Source organism: Bufo gargarizans, chromosome 5 (assembly GCF_014858855.1).
Source record: "Bufo gargarizans isolate SCDJY-AF-19 chromosome 5, ASM1485885v1, whole genome shotgun sequence".
NCBI lineage: Eukaryota > Metazoa > Chordata > Amphibia > Anura > Bufonidae > Bufo > Bufo gargarizans.
The window spans coordinates 342,684,563-342,704,345 of NC_058084.1; the positions used below are offsets into that span (position 1 = coordinate 342,684,563).

Below are 19,783 nucleotides of genomic sequence, written 5' to 3' on the forward strand. Positions count from 1 at the left end.
GCCAGTAAAGTACCCTTATCTAAATGTAGTCCATCAATTTTAGTCAACAGATCAGAAGTATCTGTTATATATGACGGGAGTGCCAGAAACAAAAGATCTTAGAATCCGGTCAATGTGTATGCCTACGTTCTGTGTCAAAGAGTTTATCCCGGCCACTATAGGGCGGCCCTTGAGTGGAGTTTGGTTTTAACATAAATTTCATCTCATCACTAGACACTAATTTCTCCTCAAAGGCCTCCAGAAGCAGAATTTCCAATTCAGCATAGAAACTTGGTGTAGGTTCTATCCTAAGTGTACTATACCCTTTATCATTATTCAGGATGGCATAACACATTAGTTTATATTCATGGTGGTTCATAACCACCAAGTTTCCTCCTTTATCCAAGGATTTTATTATAATGTTATGATGCCTTTCAACTCTGATTATGGCTTCTATTTCTCTTTTTTACAGATTAGATATTTTATTGCCCCTACTCTGTTTTTCTTCTAGTCTATCCACTTCTGTATTGTAATGCATTGGCTGTAAGTGTATTACACTAAGTAATACACTTACAGCCTGCTTCCTGTGAGATTCAGGGGGATGGATCCCACAGGCTGCCTTCCCTGCCATCGGGTCCCCGTCACAGCAGCGCAGGGACCCGATGGACATCGGGACCCATCAGGATACCGCATGTGCTGCGGTCAGCGATGACCACGGCTGTGCTAGGGTTAATGCGCCGGAATAACAGAAACGGGACGGATTCGTTATGTAGCCCATAGACTTCTATTATGACGGAGTGAATAACAGAATGCCTCTAAAGGCATTCTGTTATGCATTCCATCATAGAATTGTGCTACGGTCCGTGATAACGTAATCCATAGCGCAATTCTGCTTTTACCAGTAAATGAATCACAAACCAATTTCAAAATATTAAACTTGCTCATCTCTAGATATTTACTTAGGATCTGAAAGATGGTTTGATGACAATGCTGGAATCAAGAGCAGAAAAAAAGTACTGAAAGTAACACCAAACAGACTACCTGTGAGTCTCCTGAACAAATAGCTGAATTAGGCTTCGTTCACATCACCGTTCAGCCTTTCCGTTCTCCTGCTCCGTTTAGGAGCAGGAGAACCGAAAGGACGGAGAAGTCACATAACTGAGCCAAACTGAGCCCTTAGGACCCTACAGACTATAATGGGGTCCGTTATGTTTTTGCTCAGAAGATGATTTTGAAGCAGAGACAAAAGTCCTGCACACACAACTATTGTCTCCGCTCCAAAATCATCTTCTGAGCGGAAACATAACGGACCCCATTATAGTCTATGGGGTCTTTAGGCTCCGTTTGGCTCAGTTATGTGCCTTCTCCGTCCTTTCCATTCTCCTGGCCCTAAACGGAGCAGGAGAACGGAAAGGCTGAACGGTGATGTGAACGAAGCCTAAATGCAAGCCCAATCTCCGCCAATGAACAGATACAACCAAACCCAGATACAGAGCCACGATTTTCAACAACAGAAAAGAAAGGTAAACCACCTGAGTGTCTATTATACAAGGTGATCACAACTTCCAGAAAGGGGATGCCAACAAATGGATAAAGGCAGCAGAAGAAGAAATTAGAGCCATGCATGACAGTAAAATATGGACATTGACAAATCTGCCACCTGGAAGAAAAGCAATGGGCTGTAAAGACTTTCAATGTTAAATACAACACAGATGGGACAGTAGAACCATACAAATCCACCAAGTAGTGAAAGGCACTCCAGGCGGATGAAGAAGCTGGGTCTTAAAGATTAAGTCTTAGCTGTTGAGAAGGGGTGTTGGAATATAGCAACAGCTGCAGCTTAAAGAGGACCTTTCACCTAAAAAAAAATTTAAACTAAGACCATAGCTTTACTTACATGCCCCCATGAAGTCTTGATAGTTTTTTCTTTTTTCAAACTGTGCCCCCGTTTGTCCGCTATGCCCCCCGGAATAATTCCTGCCGTCTATGCTAATGAGCCAGCCTCAAATGGGCTGGCTTTAAAAGTTCTCCTCGGCGTGCCTTCTATCTTCTCCCTGGCACGGAGCGCATCCAATCAGCGCGCTCCGCTCTTAGCCAGGGAGAAGATGCTCCAGTTCTCGCGAGACTTCAGAGAACTGGAGCGATTTCGTCTATCCGGCTAAGAGCGGAGCGCGCTGATTGGATGCGCTCCGTGCCAGGGAGAAGAGAGAAGGCACGCCAAGGAGAACTTTTAAAGCCAGCCCATTTGAGGCTGGCTCATTAGCATAGACGGCGGGAATTATTCCGGGGGGCATAGCGGACAAATGGGGGCACAGTTTGAAAAAAGAAAAAACGATCAAGACTTCATGGGGGCATGTAAGTAAAGCTATGGTCTTAGTTTAAATTTTTTTTTTAGGTGAAAGGTCCTCTTTAAAAGTTCTCCTCGGCGTGCCTTCTCTCTTCTCCCTGGCACGGAGCGCATCTAATCAGCGCGCTCCGCTCTTAGCCGGATAGACGAAATCGCTCCAGTTCTCTGAAGTCTCGCGAGAACTGGAGCGTCTTCTCCCTGGCTAAGAGCGGAGCGCGCTGATTGGATGCGCTCCGTGCCAGGGAGAAGATAGAAGGCACGCCGAGGAGAACTTTTAAAGCCAGCCCATTTGAGGCTGGCTCATTAGCATAGACGGCAGGAATTATTCCGGGGGGCATAGCGGACAAACGGGGGCACAGTTTGAAAAAAGAAAAAACTATCAAGACTTCATGGGGGCATGTAAGTAAAGCTATGGTCTTAGTTTAAAATTTTTTTTTAGGTGAAAGGTCCTCTTTAATGCAGGAGTAACTATATTAAGCTGACAGTAGATGGCACTGTGTTAGGCATTACTGTTTATTCAAGTTCTGGTTGTCTCCATCTTCATGATGTTACAGTTAATGGTTGCTGTTTTGTCCCAAGTAAAATAAACCAGTTCTGAGCGCTCTTCGTAAAAGCTGCAAACATGGCAACAAATCCTCACCCTGAGGCTACTTTCACACTTACGTAGTTGTGAAAAAAGCGTTTCCATTTAGTCCTCATGCATTCGGAATGGAAAGAGATCCGTTCAGGATACATCAGGATGTCTTCCGTACCAGAAGCATTCAGTTTTGTGACCAGACATAAAACCACTGCAAGCTGCGGTTTTGTGTCCCATCATAAAAACGGGAAAAAATGGATCCAGCACTGAAAACAATGTAAGTCAATGGTGACGGATCCGTTTTTTTAGGAGCCTAAAAAACGGATCCGTCACCCATCGACTTTCATTTTTTTAAGTTTTAATTTCATACAACTGCATCCTACGGAAACGGATGCATCCTGATGTGCAAAATCAAAACGGATCTGTCGGATCTCTATACCGGAATTAACAACGCAAGTGTGAAAGTAGCCTAACTTCCACTTTTATCAGACTGTGATATATCATGATGGGCTTCTTGGGCCTCCTCCCAACACCCTGCTATGTGCTTGCCCAGCAAGCCACTGTTGCTACCACTGCCCCCACCGCTTATACCATGGCTACAGGTGCCACTATCAACAGCACCAACATAGTTATTCATGGGGTCCTTGCCGCCCCCTGAACCTGATTCTCAGGGCAGTACAAACGCTAACTGCACTCTCTTGACTACCGGCAATGGGGCATGGTTTGGTTTTGTTGCCTCTTCTAAGGAAAAAAAGAAGGTGCCCACTAGGCAGGGCCAGTTTTAGACAACATGTGGCCCTGGGCAAAAATAAAATTGGGGCCTCAAATTATGTAGTACTACACCAATGTCAAATTCAGTCAATTCAGAAAAATATTAAATGGAACACAGAAACAACTAACTCATACAGGCGCCACCTCCTTGCTTCTCTGGCAGAGCACTGAGGCTGAGCTGCGAACTGCCAGGACTTGAGCAACAGACAGGTTCTGTACTCTGCGCTCTGCCATCGTTGCACTCGCAGCCTGTAATTTTGCCCTGCTCCCCGAGTGTTCTCTTCCACATCTGATGGCCGGGATGAAGCTGAGTGGCAAAGTTGTGTGGCAGAAGGTGGCTGTGTGGAGTGAACAGGGGGCCCTATTTAGGCATGGGGGCCCTGGGCAATTGCCCAGTTTGCCCCCCCCCCTAACGCCGGCCCTGGCACTAGGAGGGGGCAGTGAAGGCAGAGAGGATGCCAGTGAAGGAGCTTCTCTGGGGCTCCAATGCACAGTGTCAGACTCAAAAGTGACCTCCATGTCATCCTGCATTGACTGAAAGGAGGGCTGTGTCATCCAAGCCACAATATCATCCTCTTTTTCCTTAATGATAATGTTGCGTCTTTCCAAAGCCAGGGATAACAGTGCCCTGCTACAACTACTACTTTGGGCCGGATAGCTGGTGCTGCTACGACCCACATTCTGACTCAATATTCCAAATATTTTATTATGAGGCCGGTTGTAAATTTACAGTTTTCCTAAATGACAACTGAATAGAAGGAGACAAACTGGAGGTTCTGGTGGTGCTGCAAGTAGAATTCTGCTATATCCATGTACATAGAAGAAACAACTTTATTGACCACTTTATAACATTGTTTCTTCTATGTACAGTATACTGATATAGCAGATTTTTTTTTTATGTGCAGCGCCACCAGAACCTCCAATTTTTATCCTCCTATTTAGTTGTTTATGGCCCCCGGGATTCCTTATACCTGCAGAAAACAGGTGAGCGGCTTTCCGTTCTCCCCTCTGCACATTCATCTCTATATTCCTTCACATCCGGCTCTCCTCTTCTCTCTTTCAAAGTAAATTTTCCTAAATGAAAAGTCATGGGTTTAGTACAAAGTCACACAAATTGTGGAACAGTTATAGTAAAATTTCAAGAGTGTGTTCTTTAACTTAAAGACAAAGAAGCAATTAAATGTCTTTCTCCTGCTACAAACACAGAGAACCCTGTTATTGACAATTTGCCTTGGGATTAATGCAGTATTCGTGCAGGTAGGATTTCTGCCCAATGTGTTATGTATTAAAAACACAGTTTCAAAAAAGTCCTTTTTCTACTGTAAAACACACCTTGCAAACTTATAATATTATTATTCCATCCCCCCAAACACCAATATGACAATGCAGGAAAGGCTGATGTAAGATTTGACTACTGTGTTATTTGTGTTTAAAAACACAGTTTCAGAAAAGACCTTTCTCTACTGTAAAACACACAGTGTAAACTAGCAATGTGATTATTCGCCTTCCCCCACAATGCCAAAATAACCATGCAGGAAAGGAAGTAATATTTTTGTCTATGGTGTAATTGCAATTCATTTCACTGGTGTAAAAATCGCATTATTGCCATAAAATGCTTTTGCTATAATGTAAGGATGAGTGAACCACTTAGTGCTGAACCGGGTTCGGTCCAAACTATGCTATTTTTCAGATGGCAGATGAACCCGAATCTTTTCAGGTTTATTTTTGAAAAATCCCCTTAAACGGCTTGTGGTGCCATTTTGTTGCACATGTCAGCAGAAAAAAGGCACTAGGGAGGAAGAATAAGTGTTCTCACATAGATCTGAGAGAAAGTGTTGGGGGGAGTGCTTGCCCTGATTTGCTCTCAGGCCGACAGACAGCCTGGATAGGCCAATCAGTGCTGCAGAAGGCAGAGAGGTGCCCTAGCAGAACTGGCAAAACATCATTCTGTGCCGGGCTGTTAATGAGGATGGTTGGATCTAACAGTGTCTGCCAAAAATGTTTATCTTTTTTTGGTGGGTTAAATTTAATTAAACCAGCATATAGGTGATCAGTACACCAATACACGGGGTAGGTCAACAATTTACCTGTCAGTGTTAACGGTCTGGCTCCCACACAAGGCATTTCTCTGCCTCCTCCCCCATGGAAACTGGCCCGTCCGCAACAGCAGCAGTGCACAGGGTCATTTGCACTACCCATCTTTCCTATCACATGTGTCAAGTGAAGTGTTGCCACGCTGTGTTGGAGCTGATAGGCCTGGGCAAGAGTAGCCACGCTGGTGAGCAGTTGTTGAAGTACATCAAGCAGCAAACCTCCCACTGGCTGTCACCCTGCCGACTGCAACTGGGCAAGGTGGTCAGGTACAATTAGCGCAACATCCTGGCTGCCTTGAATTGGGGAAAAATAACACATGCTCCCTGCATGGCGATTGTCATCAACCTAGTGTTGCAAACACTTTCCAAATAAGTACACTTGCTTGCGCAAGTCCAGGAGACTGTCCAAGCACTTCAGCCATTATTAAATGTCAAGGATTGGTCTCCTGGACTTGCAGCAACACAACGGCCTGCCACTACACTGCTTAATCCGTGACGTGTCAACTTGCTGGAATTCAACATTGTACATGCTCAACATCTGTACAAGTAGTAGAAAGCCGTGAACGATTTTGTCATGTACCAGACAGCCTCAGCAGTAGGGAGCATGTGTTGCTTTGAAATCAGGCAGTGGCAGCTCATCCGAGACACTTCTCGGGTGCTGAAGCCCTTTGAAGAAGCCACAAACAGCGGGGACAACTGGGGCATGAACAATGTCATCCCTCTCATTTATCTTAGAACAGATGATCACACTCATGCAGCAGGGGATGACGGTGGAAGAAGAACAGCTAAAGCATGTTGCTGTCTTCCCTATAGATATTAGGGACACACAAAGGGACTCTGCCATAGAGGAGGAGGGGAGGAGCATGAAAGGCTGCCACTGCAAGAGGAGGAGGAGGTTTAGGAGCCAAGTTGATGATGAGGAGCATGGCAAAGGCCAGGACACTCAATTGTCTCAGTGGGGGTGGAGCCAGAAAGAGCTGGCCCCTCGGGCACGCTGGCAAGAATGGCAACCTGTATGCTCGCTTGCTTACGCAATGACAGGCGTGTCGCTGACATCAAGCAGTCTGATGATAACTGGATAGCCATACTTTTAGACCCCCACTATCAAGGCAATATGGGGCAATGTTTTTCTCTTGCAGAAAGGGAGGACAATTTACGTTATTACAAGGAAACACTGTGTACACAGCTTATTGCAGCCTACGGAGATCAGATGACTGAAAGGGAGGCCCCTCTCCACCCCCAACAGAGTCACCACTCTCTCGCCACCACGAGCAGTAGAAGCCACAGCAGCAGCCATTTCAGTCACCTCATAATGATGGAACAGTTTTTCCACGTGCCACGCCAAGCTAAGGCCAGTCAGCAAGCTGCCAGCTCCAATCTCAATGCCCAGGTTCAGGCCTACCTAAACACTGGCCATTCTCTGGCGCATACCCTGTTCCCTGACCCTATGTAGTTCTAGGCAGGCAGACTGAAACAGTGGCCCAAACTGGCACAACACACTCTCTTTCTTGCCCAGACCCCAGTGACATCTCGGGGAGGGTTTTCAGTGTCATGGTGACACCTAAACGGACCAAGTTGTCCTCCGCCAGTGTCCAAAAAATGAATGAAGCCTGGATTTGGGAGAATTATTACACTCCTCTGTTTGAGGCCGATGTATAGATCTCGCCTTGCTGGTGGTGCCCCGTGTTGCCGCTGTTTCTGCCTCCCTCCGTTATTCCCCCACCGCCATCATGATGCATGTGCTGTGGCCGATAGCAACTTAGAGAGAGAGAGGATGCCATGTCGAGGTCTTGCCAAATTGACGTAGTTACGGGTAGTAACCAGACGATAATTTTACCTGACGTGACTACAGTTGAGTTGGAGAAGCCTAAGCGTGCTCCTGCACAGCAGGTGGAAGAAAATGAGAAAACGGAAGAGGAAGATCCTCTGGAAGGTGCTAAGAAGTCAGAGCCCGGTAAGAGTGGGTCTGGAAATGGTGGTGCCGGGGTGCTGGCCAAGGCAGAGAAGGTGGAAAAGGTATTGGCTGAACCAGTTGATGGGGCTGATGTGGATACAGAAGCCAAGAGGCTCCTGACAATGAGCAGCCTGGGCCTGAGCATGAAAGTTGTCCCCTCTGCCGTCAATGCTTTTCAGAATGCCAGGGGTCTGATGGGGAACAATATCCTGGGTGAACCTCTAAAGGGATTGCCAGAAGATGACGAGTCTGGTGAAGACCCTGATGTCCCCAGTGCCTCCAACCTTGATGGAAAAGGGGAGGAGGAGTTAAGAAAGCAAGGATATGATGCCATGTCCCTGAATAGTGAGAAGGCTAATAAAGTGAAGGAGGACGCCAAAGAGACAGAGGCCAAGGAAGCTAATGCCGAGGTCTTGAAGTGGGACGAATCCTGGGATGTTCCAGAGATCAAGGGTAAAGCCGAAGTGGGGAGAGCTAGTGAAGAGGCAGAAGACGCTGAAACTGAGGCACCATCTGAGAAAACCACCGCTGAAAAAGAAGCAAGCGGGGGCAAGCCAGCCCTGCTGATGGAGCTTTAAAGACAAGAAGAAAAGTCCTAAGCATCTGCAAGAGCCAGCAAAGTCAAACAGAGAGTCTGTAGTTTGCATAAAAATATATTCTGAAGGGAGTTCCAGAAGCCGAGATCAAAATTCTAAGAGTAAGGCCCCTTTCACACGGGCGAGTATTCCGCGCAGATGCGATGCGCGAGTTGAACGCATTGCACCCGCACTGAATACTGACCCATTCATTTCTATGGGGCTGTGCACATGAGCGGTGATTTTCACGCATCACTTGTGCGTTGCGTGAAAATCGCAGCATGCTCTTTATTCTGCGTTTTTCACGTAACGCAGGCCCCATAGAAATTAATAGGGCTGCGTAAAAATCGCAAGCAAGTGCGGATGCAGTGCGATTTTCACGCACGGTTGCTAGGAGACGACCGGGATGGAGACCCAATCATTATTATTTCCCCCTATAACATGGTTATAAGGGAAAATAATAGCATTCTGAATACAGAATGCATAGTACAATAGCGCTGGAGGGGTTAAAAAAATAATAATAATTTAACTCCCTTAATCCACTTGTTCGCGTAGCCTTGTGATAATTTTTTTTTTCCCCTCCAGCGCTACTTTACTATGCATTCTGTATTCAGAATGCTATTATTTTCCCTTATAACCATGTTATAAAGGGAAAATAATACAATCTACAGAACACCGATCCCAGACCCGAACTTCTGTGAAGAAGTTCAGGTACCAAACGTGCACGATTTTTCTCACGCGAGTGCAAAACACATGACAATGTTTTGCCTTGCGCGGAAAAATCGCGGGTGTTCCCGCAACGCACTCGCACATGTTTCCCCAATGGCCGTGTGAAAGAGGCCGAAAGGAAAAAGAAATGTAAGATCTGCTGTTAAAATAAAGAGACAAAAAGAGGCAAGTCGTAAGAAGCATGCTCGGCTGCAGCAGCTGTGTAAGTCAAAGAGAGCGAGAAAGAAAAAAAAAAAAAAGAGAGGGTCTGTCTGTCACATGGACACGGGAACCTTGTAGACAATGTCTCTTGGGCAAGATGTCAGTGTAACAAACCAAGCACTGATGGCATGGGTCTGGCAAAATAAAGGGAAGCCTCTGATGCTGACCACATCTTCCAGGGGGAAGGTTGAGCCAGGCGATGGCAAGATAATGCGAATGCCCTGTCACAAGCATCCGGTTGGTACAAGTGTTCACCCACACGGGTTTGAACAGGGGGGGGGGGGGGAATATGTGGTAATGTGAACAGTGCTGGAAGGTGTGTTGAGACAGATAAAATCCAGAGAGTGGCAGTAGTCTCAGCAAAGCATAGTTTGCTGAGATATTTTAGTATCTGTTTTCTGGGCTGGATTTTACTGGTTGCTAGGCTTGGTAGAGGGAGTTGCCAGTCCACATCCTTCCAGTACGAGTTTTATTTTCTATCTGAGGTGATCGCAGGTGAGGCCTGCTGTAATCAGGCTGGCATAAAGCGCCTCAGAGTAGGTCAGTCTGGGAGAGTGTGTTACCTGTGGACAGAGGCCTGGAGGCTCTGTCAGTGTGGTCCAAGCCAGGAAGGCTAAGAGACCACGATTCCCCAAGAGACACTGGACCGGAGAGAGTGGGCGTACTGTGCTCTGTACAGCCAGGAGGCTGTGGGACATTGGCTCAGAAAGCCGCATGTGTTCACAGGGTGTGAACAGGGACTTAGGTGAGTCAGGGATCTGTTTGTTTAATTAGAGCCTAGCCGGGTGAGTGCTTATTATTTTGTATTATTGTTTATGTTTATGCGGATGTGCTGCAATAAAGCACTGTGTTTGGATCTAAAACTTGGTGTCCTGAAGATATATCTGAGAATGACCCCCGAAAGAGAGCTGATCCCCTACAATATTTTTTTACAGCATTCACCTGAGGGGGCATATCATGTGATATTTCTTATAGAGCAGGTGATACCTAATATTTCTATCATTTTTATTTTTGTAAAGTTTTACACAGTATAAGCCTTTTTGGACAGAATAGAATCTTGTTTTTGTGTTGCCATATTCTAAGAGCCATAATTTTTTTTATTTTTTGGCCGATTGTCTAAGGTAGGGTCTCATATTTTGCGGGTTGAATTCATAGTTTGATTGGTACCATTTTGGGCTAAATATTCCTTTTTGAACGCTTGGCATTATACTTTTTGTGAGGCAAGGTGACCAGAAAATGTCTGTTTTGGCACAGTTTTTATTAGTTTTTTTTTTTACGACGTTCACCTGATGGGGTGGATCATGTGATATTTTTATGGAGCCAGTCGATACGGACGCGACAATACCTAATATGTCTACTTTTTTACTTTTTCCTATCTTTATACATTTTGTTTTAACTTTATTTTGGGTAAAGGAATTTTTAATTTTTAATTTTGTAAAACGTTATTATTTTAATTTTTTTACTTTATTTTTTGTCTCACTCTGGGACTTTTGGGGGTCTGATCCCCTTTACAATGCATTACAATGTATTGTAATGCATTGGCTGTGAGTATATCACTCAATGTAATACACTTATAGCCTGCTTCCTGTGAGATCCAGGGGACTGTATCTCACAGGCTCACAGGGATGCAGCCATGATGCCTAAGGAAGGCAGCGGGCTGCCGACCAAGCCATCGGGTCCCCGTCACAGCAGAGCGGGGACTCGATGGACACCCAGGACCCATCAGGATACCGCACATGCCGCAGTCAGCGCTGAAGAGGAAAAATATCATAAAAAATAAATGTAAACAGATACGGTAGTTATGCTTATATTGTTCCCCCTCATGGTAGTTATGCCCACACTGTGCCCCCTCACACTATTTATGCCCTCATTGTAAAACTTTATATAGCTATTGAGTTATTCAATGAAAACATCTGTATAGCACAACATTTTTTCTAATTTCTCTGTGCTTACTGAGAAGGAATCGCATTCCATCCATCAGCTGCAGCAGAAAGGACACACCCCTAAGAAAAGACACACTCACCCTAAGCTGACAGCTTGAAATAAATCTAGCAGAGCAACTACAGCAATGCGTGGGGAGATCTATGGGTCCATTTTAGGAACAGGGCTGCTTCTATCAGCTTTGTTAGAAATAAGTTGTCATGTACTAGATTATTATGATTTCCATTTTTACATTATTCATGAGATAACTCCTTTAACATGGCTTGTTATGTAATTCACCTTGATACATAACTATATGGATCTATTTATATAATTACGCCATATTTCCTTGTTTTTGTTCAGTCATTGAAAAGGGTGAAGACGATGGCATATCACTTGTTGAATTAAATCCACCAAATCCCTGGGATACTGACCCTCAAATTCCAAAGGATTTAGAATTTGGAGAGCTTCAGGTAAGGTGTCATGGTATAATACAGTATGAGATCTCACATACACATGACTGGCCCACACTGCTCCAACATTAGCTTTTGTCCACAGAATTTGTCACATTGCAGAAGAACATTCATCAAAAATCTAGGGCTTTAATTACTTTTCTAGCATACTTTCTAGGGAAAGGTTTGGACATAGGTATCCAGAGAACCACTGGTTAACTTTCCAAATCAATTCTCTAGGAAAGGTGGTCATGTTGAACCCAAGTGAAAAACAACACATAATTTACACCACATATAGCCTGGGGCTACATGGTGACTTTGGCCGCAACAAGCATCGTGCAACCAAAGCGGAAAGTTGTCACAACCATGATCCCAAAATTACAAAAGAAAATCCGCACTGTTGGATTTTTCGCAATGCTGGGGTTGTGGCGATTTGTGATTCTAATCTGGCCAAAGAGTAAAGGAACAAAGCATTAAAGGGGTGAAAGTGCTCATGCGTGAGATTAATATGGAATTAAGGAATTAATTTGTCCACATATTTGATGAGATATTTGCTTACCTCGACTTTTCTTTCATGTATTCTACAATATTAATGTATGCAAATGTTTCTATGCTTAGGGGGACAATTATCCACTACTGTATGCCACAAAAACTGGTCTCAAAAAGTCATAGCATTTAGCAACTGCCCTCACATATAAAATGTTGCCACTTTTGGGAGGTTTTGCGCCCCTCCTGCCACTTTTCCAAAAAGTAGGTGGCGTTGGGGGGAGTAGGCAGTGCAGGGCCAGACATAACCAACACATGTATTAGAATCTACACCCATAAAATTATACCTGAAATCTACACCAGTTCCCTGGAACAGACCCGCATAGATGTACCCTATTTATTACGAGGCTTGTGCCTTTTAATAATTGTGGCATATTTGATGTCAGTGGCGGATAGATGAATGGTGTGTAAACGCCAGTCTTAATGAATGTTCCACTTTAGGTTTCAATTATTTAATGTTTTAAAGTCCTCTATTTGCTGACAAGGATTTATATTATACACTCAAAGGCTTAAAAGGGGTTGTCTGAGTGTTTCATACAAATGACCTATCCTCAAAATAGGTCATTAGTATCTGATCGGTGGGGGTCCGATTCTCTAAGCACATTAAAGGTATACTTTCATGACAGAACCATTAGAAATGAGACTAATTGGGTCATTTATCAAATTGGTGTCAAGTAGAACTGGCTTAGTTGCCCATAACAAACAATCAGATTCCACCTTTCATTTTCCAAAGTAGCGGTCCAAAAAGAAAGGTGGAGTCAGTTCTATCTTACACCAGTTTGATAAATGACCCCATTTGTCCGTGAACTAAGTCTAATTTTGCTGCTGACTTTTTACCTTTACTGGAAGCAAATTGGGCACATTTATACAAAGTTCATTATAGAATTTTCCTTTGATCAAAAATGGTGCTAATATTATGCAAATAGCTCAAGAACATAATACACGGATTATGCATTTTACTGCATAAAACATATTGGGGGAGATATATTAAAACTGGTGTAAATTAAAACTTAGCTCAGGTGTCCATAGCAACCAATTAGAGTCCACTTTTTATTTTCCAAAGGAGCTCTGAAAGATGAAAGGTGGAATCTGATTGGTTGCTATGGGCAGATATCCTTCACACCAGTTTTGATAAATCTTCACAATTTCAATAAGGCTGTAAGGCTATTTGATCACATAAATAAACCTCTTCTGCATATTATAATGAAATAAGAAAAGCAATGTATTGTAAGGGTATTTATAAGTACTGATTGGTTCTGTCCCCTTTAATCCTGTCTCTTTTATATTACTTTTAATAGTCTGTATAATAAAGTCTCCCTTGTAATGTAGTGGGTTAGAGAAGAACAGATCCCTCATTGTGCTGATATGGCCACATTCATGAGTGATCTCAGAGACGTGCATGATGCACACTGGAGGAGGGACTGATGGGAATAACTCTGGTTTGGCACACATACATTGAGGGGACTCCACCTAGAACGTAACCCTAGGTAGGATGTAAGTATTGATTTGCCCAATCTCTATTACACCCTGGGATGTTGGTCATGCATTATAACATGGTAGAAAGCCATGTGTTATAGCATGACCGAAGGAGTCTCACTCCATATTGCATGTTGCATATTTAGGCTAGTAATGTATTTACTTTTTATTATTCAGTAGTATGTGATTTGTCTGTGTTATATTTAATCACACTTACTAAATATGTTTATTCACTTAGCCTGCATAGGCTTACTCATTCTCAAATCTTTTGAATTCACGTTATGTTATAAGCAAATACAGTGGAAATTCTTTTGAAGCAAACCCCTGATCTACAGTATGCAACATTTTTACAGATTTTAAATTCCCTTATATCCTAGGTATATACACTGTACTGTGGAAAAATATTTTAGGTGGTCATCTCAAAGATATTTCACTGCACTTTTAAACAAGGTGGTTTAGTAAAGAATAATGGTGACAAATGTCATGTTTTTATAGATTACCTATCTCACTCATGCCTGCATGGAGTTGAAGCTTGGTGAAACATACATGGTTTTTGATCCCTGGCTGACCGGTCCAGCCTTTGCTCGAGGATGGTGGCTGCTTCATGAACCTCCTTCTGATTGGTTGGAGAGATTGTGCAGGGCAGATTTAATTTATATAAGTCACATGCATTCTGATCATCTTAGGTATGTATGTTCAGATACAAAAAAGGATTTTCTAAAAATGTTCCAACAGAGTGGTTCTCATGAGAAAGTTGCAAATTGCAAAATGAATCCTTTAAAATGAAATTTATCACAATCCTTTCTCTCCCCTACAACCCTTCAGTCCCTAGTGACATACTGATACAACATCTCACTGGATAGCCAATGGTGTAGCACCCAATCACTGTAAACCAATTGTTAAAGTGGTTTTGTAGTGTTAGGATATTGATGACCTATACTCTGGATTAGGCTACATTCACACAAATGTATTTTGTTTCCAAGTCAATTCCTTTTTCTTTTCTTTTTTTGCTGGACTGGATGAGAACCCATTCATTTCAAAGGGTCAGCAAAAAATGCGGACAGCACACCATGTTCTATTCTAGTCCATTTTGAGGACAAGGATAAGCATTGTTACAATGGATCTGCCCAAAAAACGGATGCCATACGGAACATCATCCGTTTTTGGCTGATCCACAATTTGCAGACCACAAAACACATACGGTTGTGTGAATGTAGCCTTAGTGGGGGTCAGGACATGCATTTGCAGCCTGCCAGAAGCGCAGGGGCAACATGTGAGGTGAACGGTGGGCCGATGAGGGGCCAAACAATAACACAGTTCATCGGTTTACTCAGGGTTAACAGAAATCCTCCCTGGGTTGGCAGCACAGTGTTGAGGAAGACAGCACGAAATCCTCCGGGGCACGCTCTGTGGTAGGGAAGCACCAGCCTAGATGGAGGTGCCCTTGATGGCAGTGGTGTTTAGGGTGCTTGTGGCGGCTGGGTCCCTTGGTGGTATTTGTCGTGACGCCAGTACTGTTAATGGTGGTACAACCAGTGGTAAGAATGAAGTAGACAGTGGTAGGATACAACTCACAACTTTTACTGATGCTGGTTCCAGTTGCGGCATATACATCCAGATAGAATACAGTCCTTTGCAATTTAGAGGAATTCTGTTGATCCACTGTTAATAGGTTTGGCTGGGTATAGCTTAGCTTGAAGGTTCTGTATAAGTATTTCTGGTAGGTGACTTTGCTTCAGGTCCCTAGTAAACCAGAGTAATTTGGTGAGGTTGCCTGTGGCTTATTTGGTATGCTTAGTCCTTTTGTTTCTGTATCTTCCAATCCCTTGAACAAGTAGCTAGTCTGTATTCTTCAATGTATGGTGAGGCTGCCTGTAGCTAGATTGTCCTCCACCATGTGCAAAGGTGCCCATTAAGCCTTAAATAATGGCTGTTTTCACTGACGTCTCTCTTTAGCTTGGTTAACTTCTTCCAGGGACGAAAACATTATCCTCTGGTTATAGGATCTAGGATCTAAGAGGGTCACAGAAGGAAAACGCTCTCCTGCGCCTCATACCTTGGCTCTACCTCATTTCTGTATCTGGCTTCACCCACTAATCTGTGGTGTGTAGCCTCAGTTTAACAACTGGCTCTACTTCTCACTAACCTCCTTCCTCTTACTACTACAACCAACAACTACTAGGTCTGACCTAAGTAACTAGGTCTGACCTAAGTATTTATATCCCCATCTAGTGGTGGGATGTATAAATTGCACCAGACCAGCCTATGAACAGGGATACAACAGGTGTTGCAATACAAAATGACATGCAGTAGGGTAATGCCGTTTCACAGTAATTTTGCAGTTCCCACGTATCCTGAGTGGGACGCTGCACATCCCTGACGATCAGCTGGTGGAAGAGGCTGAGGCACTCATACCCAGTCCCCATAGCTCTGTGTGCTTTTATTGTGTAAAAAAAAAATGATTTGATACATATGCAAATTAACATAAAAGAGTCATATCTTACTTGTGTGACCAGAGAAGAGTCATATTTTCAAGCTCTGACTTATCTCAGGTTAATTTGCATATCTATCAAATCGTTTTTTTTACACAATAAAAGCACACAGAGCTATGGGGACTGGGTATTGCAGATGTGCTAGCGGCGATCTAGCAACCCATGTCCTCAGCTCTATACCCAAAATCCAGGTGACAGGGTCCCTTTAAGTGTTCTTGCATGCCGTCTCCCTTGTAGCGGTGGTGAAGTATAATTTTACCTTCCTCTCCCATACAAATTAGGCCTCATGCACACGACAGTATTTTTTCACGGTCCGCAAAAACGGGGTCCGTGATCCGTGACAGTTTTTTCGTCCGTGGGTCTTCCTTGATTTTTGGAGGATCCACAGACATGAAAAAAAAAGTCGTTTTGGTGTCCGCCTGGCCGTGCGGAGCCAAACGGATCCGTCCTGAATTACAATGCAAGTCAATGGGGACGGATCCGTTTGACGTTGACACAATATGGTGCCATTTCAAACGGATCCGTCCCCATTGACTTTCAATGTAAAGTCTGGAGTCCCTTTTATACCATCGGATCGGAGTTTTCTCCGTGATCAGCACAATTACTCCCTCAGGTGCCGCACCTGAAGGGGTTAATTGAACTATCATATCCCCCTGTAAGAGATCAGGGCTGCCAGGCAGCAGGGGGCAGACCCCCCCTCCCCAGTTTGAATATCATTGGTGGCCAGTGCGCCCCCCCTCCCTCCCTCTATTAGGATAATAGGTTGGTGGCACAGTGTGCGGCCCCTCGCCCCCCCTCCCTCCCTCTATTGTAATAATTTGTTGGTGGCACAGTGTGCGCCCCCCCCCCCCCCGCCCCCCCTTCTTCCCTCTATTGTAATAATTCGTTGGTGGCACAGTGTGCGCCCCCCATCGCCCCCCCCCCCCCTTCCTCCCTCTATTGTAATAATTCGTTGGTGGCACAGTGTCCGCGAAAAAAAACGGAAAAACGGCACAACGGCCACGGATGCACACAACGGTCGTGTGCATGAGGCCTAAACCTGTGGGCCATAGCCATTTCAACCAGCTGATCCTGAGGATAGGTCATCAGTATCCTGACGATGCACAACCACTATAAATTGTCTCTGCTGACCTGATACAATTTTGCAGTTCTCTAGATAATAATACTGAGTGTATATATTGTAGACCTTCATTACCTTGTCCAACAAGAGTCCAATGGTTGGTGAACCATTAGCAGAGTTTTCAGTTGTTTTTTAAAGGATGGCCAAGTCTCACAAATAATGTCTTGAGGGCAAACTCCACTGACCTGACATTTGACAAGATTTTTTTTTTTACTAATTGTTCCTCAGTTATCCAACATTGAAGAAGCTTTCTGAAAGAAGACCAGATGTTCCAATATTTGTGGGCAAAACTGAACGCCCAGTCTTTTGGTACTTGGAAAAGAGTGGCATTAATCTAACAAATGTCAATTCTGTTCCTTTTGGACTATGGCAGCAGGTCAGCCAAATTGTTTCTTTTAAATAATGATTGAAAATATTAATCAACACAATATAATTAAACTTATTGGGGCTCGTTCACATCATTGCTATTATTTTCCATTATTCTGCTCTGTTATAGGAGCAGAAGAATGAAAATAACAGAAGTGCCGCATTCAGCACATAACTGACATGAACTGAACCTAACAGATCCCATTGACTATAATGGGATCTAGTTGGTTTCCGTTGTGGAGAACATTTGTTTAGCAGAGAAAAAAGTCCTGAAAGCAGAACTTTTCTCTCCAATATTTCTGACAATTTCTGTCATGGATACCCTTAAATATTTTTCTTAGGCTACTTTCACACTAGCGTTTCTATTTTCTGTTATTGAGATCCATCATAGGGTCTCAATACCGGAAAAAAACGCTTGTTTTGTCCCCATTCATTGTCAATGGGGACAAAACGTAACTGAACAGAATGGAATGCTCCAAAATGCATTCCGTTCTCATACCGGAGAGCGAACCGCAGCATGCTGCGGTTTGCTTTCCATCCTGGGATGCACAGTTTTCTCCGGCACAATAGAAAATGGATCCATGCCCCATCGACTTTCAGTGGAGTTCATGACGGATCCGTCTTGGCTATGTTAAAGATAATACAATCGGATCCGTTCATAACGGATGCAGATGGTTGTATTATCAGTAACGGAAGCATTTTTGCTGAACCCTGCCGGATCCAGCAAAAACGCTAATGTGGAAGTAGCCTTAGGCTCTGATAAACTCTCTCGGCTATATGTTTGAATACCCCAAAACGGTACAAATTCCCATTTATGTGTATACTCTGTCTGAAGGACTTTCTGTTCATTTCCATCCTTTTTGCCACACAGACTAGCATCGTAGACTATGCTATTCTGTCTGGCAGAAAGCATAGAAGTGGCTGAAAATCATTTCAAACTGAGTCAGGGTCCATTCACACATCCGTAGTGTTTTGTGGATCCGCAAATGGCACCCTTATAGAACTGCCTATTCTTGTCCGCAGTTGCAGACAATTATAGGACATGTTCTATTTTTTTCCTGAGCCGCAGACCGGAAGATCGCAGGCGCCCCCCAGAAATGCGGATGCAGACAGCACACTGTGTGCTGTCTGCAACCATTCCTGCCCCATAGAGAATGAATGGGTCCGCACTCGTTCCGCAAATTGCGGACCCATTATATGGACGTGTGAATGGAGCCTCAAAATATAAATGTTTTGGACTCACATTTGCCTCACTGAAGTGGATGGATCAGTTGTGGTACAAATGTCAATACCAATTTTGGACATTCAAACTTATACCCCTGATGGAAAGGCCAGAGGACGGCTAAAATGTAATGTTACCCAGCCTTCTATATATATAAAAAAATGGCTGATTTATTTTTATTGATTAGAAATTTGGCTGTAGTTGTACATGTTATTATTCCCTACCTCAGAGTATAATGATGCAATATTGTAATCCAGGTTACTGGATAGATAGCTAAATTAGAAACCAGTGATGCCTTATTTTTATTTAGGTCAATGAACATCTCCGCTTTATGATTCTGATGGATGGTATTCACCCTGAAATAGATACATGCATCATAGTAGAATATAAAGGTAAATCAATGCTAGGGGTTATTTATAAAAATTGGGAAGAGATCTGAAACTGTCTAAAAGAAAAACAGTTTTTTTGTGTCCATAGTAAGTTACAGATGTAGCAGAGTTAACACTCAAACTCTTAACTCAAATTTCTTAACTCATTGTGTTAACTTGAAACAAAAGCCATTAAAAAGCAATTGAAGATGTTTGCTTATTATTTTAGATAACACGTCTCATAAAACATCTGTGTTAACTCTACTACATCTGTAATAGAGAGTAGCTGCTCTTGAAAAATGAAAGCTGTGCTGTGATTGGAGGCTATGACAGTTCTTCTTTTAAGCAATTTGCATAGTCATGTGCGCCCCGTGGTCGTGTTTGCGGGCCGCAATGCACAAACACCATCCGTGGGGCAGCCGCTTTACTTTATTCACTTTAATGGTTCCGCGATCCGGCCATTACGCAAAAAGATAGGGCATGTTCTATCTTTTTGCGGAATGGCAATACGGGACGAAACCGCACAAAAGCACTCTGTATTGCTTCCGAAGGGTTCCGTTCCGTGCTTCCGTTCCGCACCATTCCACATCTCCGG

At 43.7% G+C, this 19,783-nt stretch overlaps 1 protein-coding gene across 5 annotated transcripts in view; it reads left to right on the forward strand.

The window, feature by feature from the left end:
* The window catches only part of LOC122938794 (cytidine monophosphate-N-acetylneuraminic acid hydroxylase-like), a 342,933-nt gene that overhangs the window by 197,500 nt on the left and 125,650 nt on the right, over positions 1-19,783 (forward strand). For all 5 annotated transcript variants that reach the window (XM_044294574.1, XM_044294572.1, XM_044294576.1 and 2 more), the window contains 4 exons: positions 11,510-11,619; positions 14,116-14,306; positions 17,461-17,608; positions 19,131-19,212. In XM_044294574.1, the coding sequence (XP_044150509.1) occupies positions 11,510-11,619; positions 14,116-14,306; positions 17,461-17,608; positions 19,131-19,212 (531 nt within the window). The remainder of the gene's footprint in view (positions 1-11,509; positions 11,620-14,115; positions 14,307-17,460; positions 17,609-19,130; positions 19,213-19,783) is intronic.